At 33.3% G+C, this 5,956-nt stretch overlaps 2 protein-coding genes across 2 annotated transcripts in view; both read left to right on the top strand.

Moving 5' to 3' along the window:
* Positions 1-5,087, top strand: part of LOC106461649 (L-cystatin-like) — an 11,115-nt gene extending 6,028 nt beyond the window's left edge. Inside the window, exons 3-4 of the mRNA XM_022388795.1 lie at positions 1,426-1,433; positions 5,047-5,087. Coding sequence (XP_022244503.1) covers positions 1,426-1,431 — 6 coding nt within the window. The 3' untranslated portion in view covers positions 1,432-1,433; positions 5,047-5,087. The remainder of the gene's footprint in view (positions 1-1,425; positions 1,434-5,046) is intronic.
* LOC106461738 (L-cystatin-like) lies at positions 838-5,382 on the top strand. Its single transcript, XM_013921589.2, has 3 exons — positions 838-1,395; positions 3,766-3,876; positions 5,039-5,382. Exons 1-3 carry the CDS (start codon positions 1,192-1,194, stop codon positions 5,126-5,128), a joined length of 405 nt encoding a protein of 134 aa, XP_013777043.1. The 5' UTR covers positions 838-1,191; the 3' UTR covers positions 5,129-5,382.
* The last annotated feature ends 574 nt before the right edge of the window (positions 5,383-5,956 follow it).

Raw genomic sequence — 5,956 nt, forward strand, 5'->3', positions numbered from 1 at the left:
TGATAAAAGAGTAGCCCAAGAGTTGGTGGTGGATGGTGATGTCTAGCTATCTTCCCTCTAGTCTTATACTGCTAAATTAGGGTCGGCTAGCGCAGATAGCCCTCGTGTAGCTTTGCGCGAAATTCCAAAACAAACAAACAAATTGGTCCTTGCGATAACCCATAGAGAAGTTTAGAACAAACAAACTAACCTCAGAAAAAATTAAACATTCAACATAGCTATCTGAGACATTCTTTTTTTGTAACTTTGTGGGAGATTAAAGTTAATGAAATTAAATATAATTATATAAATCAAGTAATATTTCTAGTAGGTGTTTGATATGAACAATTTTACATACAAAGTAATAAATTCTACAAGTTGAAATTAATTCCAGTTTTTTTTTCCAGTCAATGAATCAACACAGAAGCAACAAAATGTACATATATACCGCTCTTCAATCAACGGAAAGTGAAATATTTCCAATGAAAAACACATTTTCATTTGACTTTCCAGAGAAACAAATGCCAGAATCTTTTAAAGATATTTTTTCTTGTCTTCGTAGTAAACACCACACCTGGAGTCAAAGTATGTCTGATGAGATCATATTGTCAACAAACCGCTGAAAAAATAAAGAAAAACCACACACGCTTTAAATGAAATATAGAAGTATTTTTTGTCTAAAGTGATCTGTTTGATGACAAACTAATCAGTATTGAGAATACTGCTATAATTATGATAAATGTTTGCAGCCACACTATAACCAAATATTAAATTTATCAAAAGTATTGCTCCCTATCAGTGGCGCGGCGGTGTTTCTGCGGACTTACAACGCTAGAAACACGGTTTCGACACCCGTGTTGAGCAGAGCACAGATAGCCCTTTGTGTAGCTTTGTGCTTAACTATAATACTAACAAATGAAAAGTATTTGCGAAAGTTTAATTCCCCATTTAGGGTTATTTTATTTATTGTATGCAACTCTGGTCTGACTCAGAACACGTACTGTATGTTTTCTATTGTTATGGCGCAATTTCTCAAGGACGTTCATTGTCTTGCCAAACCGGTTGTCACGAAAAACATAAAAATGGTGAAAGTGACCAATGAAATATTTGACAAAGAAGGGGTGACGTATAATGTGAATGTGGGATCACGTGATCATCAGTTTATTTAATCGTAACTAGTTCAGAACAACACAGTTTTGGAAAATCAGCGTCATGAAGAGATACACTTTGTTCTGCTGTACAATCATTCTTGCTTTGGTTGGCGTTTCTGTTGGTCAAGTTGGAGGTTGGGAAGATGCAAGTGTTGAAGATAACGATGTTATGAATGCAGCAAAATTCGCAACAAAGGAATTGAATTCACAATCTGATGCTCTTCATCACCACAAATTAGTGAAGATTCATAAGGCTCAAACACAGGTAAGTTTAACTGTTATATACTGTATGAAGCTGTAACAGTTAAAGTGAAACTGACTATCTGTCTTGGCTTAAGCGTATACAGAAAGGTGTCTGTAAATAATATTCAATACAAAATATACTGCTAAGGAAGAGAGCAAAAGCATACAGTACTTGTATAAAATGTAAAAAGTTGTATTTAGCGCAACTTTACACACCCTTAGTTTTTTATAATAAATTCAGATTTTACCTCAGGCTGTTTATTAAACGATTTCTTAACTCATTGTTTACTAAGCTAAACAAACAAAATAAAAAGCATCGTGATAAAATTATTATACTTAGCCGATATAGTTTAATTACTGTAGGTTAGAATCAAAAGTAAAAACAAATTTAAATTGTTTTAAATACAAACCATCATATTTTATGTCTATACTATATCCACTTTTCAAGGTCTGGCAAAGACCGTTGGTTAGGGTGCAAGACTCGTAATCTGCAGGTCGCGAGATCGAAATCCGTCACCGACTATTCTCGCCCTTTTAGCCGTGGGGGCGTTAGAACGTGATGGTCAATCTCACTATTCGTTGGTGAAAAGTAGCCCAACAGTTTGGCGGTGGGTGGTGTTGACTAGTCTGCCACATCAGAATTAGTGACTGCTAGCGCAGATAGCCCCCGCGTAGCTTTGCACAAAATTAAGCAAGCAAACAAACCATCATCAGGGAACTTTGATTTTTTTATTTGACTGACAACTGTTGCAAGGTAAAATTCCAAAAACGAGATAGAAAGGACCCTAAAGAAGAGGATGGAAAGTGGTGCACTAGACGAAACGCATCACTAGAAGTAGAAAAAACAGTTCCTGTTATGAGAGAAGCCATTTTCTTCTTCACTGATATTCCCATTTTATCTATGCTGAATTTTCTATGGCATTTATTGTGCAGGGATGTTAGTCAAATGATCGGGACTGACTGAACAAAAGCACCATAGTTGTTTGGGTGATAGCATTCTTAGTTTTGATCTTTAGGTAGATTTTATCGATACAAAAACTCTAGAGTGAATATTTCGGAAAATTGCATGCCTTGCCGGTACCTGTTAAACTTTGGAAAGGATGAAAATGTAGAATGTTTAGTAAATGCAGAGCTCATTGGTAATATCTAGTATTGTAAAAATGTAATTTGATACATTCCGTTCCACCGCTACTTTATATCAACTGTAGCTGGGTGCCACGTGAGTTGCTGATAGGCATATCAAAAATCGTTTTAATATGAAGTTCACAACTCTTTCTCTCGTTGAAAAATTGGAAGCTCCCTGCACCGAAAAAAAAAATTCAGTTTCCGTTGACCAAAGTTTACTAGTGGACGACTTGTACTGCTGACTTGGTGCTCTTGGATTCTTACCTGTTAAAAGACCCTATAAAACGGCTGGGGTGTGACATATTGCAGGTTTCTTTGTGGATAGTCTTGGAAACCCTTACAACGCTAGAAATCGGGTTTCGATATCCGTGGTGGGCAGAGCACAGATAGCCCATTGTGTAGCTTTGTGCATAATTACAAACAAACAAACAAATCTTGGAAACCCAAAACTTATTCTTCCAATTCTTTTAAGTATAAATGATATCCCGATCTTGAAAGTTGTAAATCCCTAATCGAGTGTATGAATATTTCGCATCGGAAAGGAATGTTACATACCCTTCCCAAAATCCATCAGTTTTTGATAGCATCACTCTACCTACGTAAAAATATAGGGAGCTTTAAGTAAAAAAAGAAGGAATCATAATAATTTTATATGTTTATTAAATGTTTTCTAGTTCATTTCTTAAACAAGCTTTAACCGTCAACTTCCTATTTGAGTCAGTCAATTGAAGTTAGTAATTCTTTTGTTTTAAAAGGGTGCAAGTTAATTTAAAATAATTTATAATTAGTGTTTTGGTTTGTAGGCTTGTAATAGTGTATGTGTGTGTATTTAAACTTGTGAAGGAAATATTCTTAAGTTCAAAGAAGGGATTTTGTTGGTTATGTTTATTTATAGAGGTTTTATACTGTTGCCTGGAGTATTTGATAATTAAGCAAAGAAAACGATAATAATTCATTTGTTAAATAGTTTATTTAAAACTTCAAACGTAATTAAGTATAAGAATTGTGGGTAAGGCTCTTTGACCTTCTAAAATACGACTTTCACTACATATGTTGTTTCTATAGCCTTCGTTTAATAAGGATTTTTACAAGACTGTTCTAAAATGCGTGATAAGTTAGCTAAGAGAAAATAAATAACTCTTTGCAGTTAAGCACGAGGTTTAATAAAATGCAACAGGCCTAATTATATTTAGTTATGGTAAACATTGTTAATGCCAAAACTAAGATATGTTTACGAATATTTATAGATTAAATATACCTTATTCAGGTGGTGAGCGGTACGAACTACCAAGTGCATATCGAAATTGCTCCTACAACCTGCAAGAAAAGTGAGGTGTCCTTTGAAGATGCGGAAAAGTGTTCAGTTCTTATAGATGGGGTATGTACCATCAGGATATTATTTAACACAGATAAATGCATTTCAGGATGTGATAAATTTACTAAAAATATTTGTAAATCTAATAAATGAAACCTCAATACTTTTTTTTAGAATTGAATTTGTATAACACATTTTTATTATTAAATGATAGAAAGATGTAAAACTACATTAAGATGAAATAGCCTTTGACAAAGAAAACATCTACATTTTGCGTTATAGAATGAATATTACATCTTAATTTAAGATTTTTTAAATATTAAGAAATCTTTTTAAGCTAAAATTTTCAAACGTTTTTCAATAACGTTTTAAACTGAGCTTAAAAAATATATATCAATAAATATCTTAAAGTGAGCTTTATCCCTATGTTAATCACTAGGGTTGGTGTTTTTTCACCAGTTTTGAATTCCATACGTTTCAGCACAATATTTTACTTATCAGACATATTCTTGATTTAAATCAGAGAAACACCTTATATTTGGTATACTTTTTATTTCTCGTTTTAAGAGCCAGATAAATGTTTACTTCAGGGGTTACATTTGAGTTAGAAGAAATGGACTGCGTTAGTATAGATTCTAAACTAATCATCGAATATGTCTTGGGGGCGTTATAATGTGATGACCAATCTCACTGTTCGTTGGTAAAGAGTATTTCAAGAGCTGATGGTGGGTAGTGTTGACTATCTCCCTTTCCTTTAGTCTATCGCTTCAGAATGAAGGATTTGCAAGCACAATTAACTTTAGAATAGGTATGTGAAAAATCCAACAAACGAAATTAGCAAACTCTGGCTTGAGTATGTTTATTACCAGGGGGAGACAATGAGTTGTTGCAAAAAATAGAATTGTAATTTTAGTTAAGATAACATGAATTCATAAGAAACTTTTTAATGATTTTTTTATTAACATAAAACTCGTGTTATTTTGTATTGAACTTCACACGTGTCAAAGTTAATGTAAGATATTGAAGTTTAGAATGAACGAGCTTGAGTGTAAGAGGTTCATTAGTATGTAATTGCTGAGATTATCTATTAATTATATTGCCATGTTGATAATATGTAGTTTATTTATTAGTCTAGGTGCTAACATATTTCAGTGCAACAAAATTTGGACAACCCTTTGTTTTAGAAAGGTTTGGATATATATAAAACTTGTATTATCTTCTGCAGGTAAACAGACTTTGCAGAGTGGTTGTCTGGGTTCAGCCATGGACTTCAAGTACTAAATTAACAGAGCATGTGTGTGAAGACATTCAATAGCTTTCCGAGTAATTGTACTCGCCAAAACCGCACTCCTTTATCCATTCATGGATTTATTATCTCCACGCTTTTTAGTGAAGTAGAACTCTGCTAAACTTCGTGCATTGTGTTTTATTATTTTTAAACTTAATTATGCTATCAAAAATTAAATCGAATTTTAAACCAAATTTTAGTTTGTATGTTTGCAACTTCTTGGTTATTGTACTGTTAAAAACAACGAGGAAATAAAAAGAAAAATTTTTCTTTGCGCAGTTCATTGTATTCAATATCTATTTTTAATTATCAACACATCCGATTTCAAATATTATACGAATTATCTGTGTTTATTGTGCAAAATTCACTAAAGAAAATGTACATTAGTAAAGCCGTATCTAAGTAGTGGCAGCATCATCGGCTCAAGCACCGATAGTCTGCAAAATAACCAAAATGGATTGCTCGGCAGTCGTAAGGGAGCGCAAATGCCATACTCTGGCCTGGGATCTAAATTGCCTAGTCACGGCTTTGTTCTTCTAGAAACCTCTGTCTTATCAATTATTTTGTTCTGTGATGGACTTTGTAGGAAAATAAATCTAACTTAGTGACAAGTGACGAATATAAGAATACAATGGGACATATAGTTGTACTGTAGTGAAAAAAAAAACACAATTTCTCAAGATTTTGGAGGACTTTATTGTTTAAAAAAGCTGTTAGTTCATTAACATTTGCGTTTGATACTAAAACAACATAATTAAGTTATGAGTGCAACAGCTAAGCGTCTTAGATTTCAAGCTACATCCACGTAGATCATTTTATGTTCTCTTTTGTCAACATCAAGAAAAAGACAACAAC

The sequence above is a fragment of the Limulus polyphemus genome, unplaced genomic scaffold (assembly GCF_000517525.1).
Source record: "Limulus polyphemus unplaced genomic scaffold, Limulus_polyphemus-2.1.2 Scaffold40, whole genome shotgun sequence".
NCBI classification, from domain to species: Eukaryota; Metazoa; Arthropoda; class Merostomata; order Xiphosura; family Limulidae; genus Limulus; species Limulus polyphemus.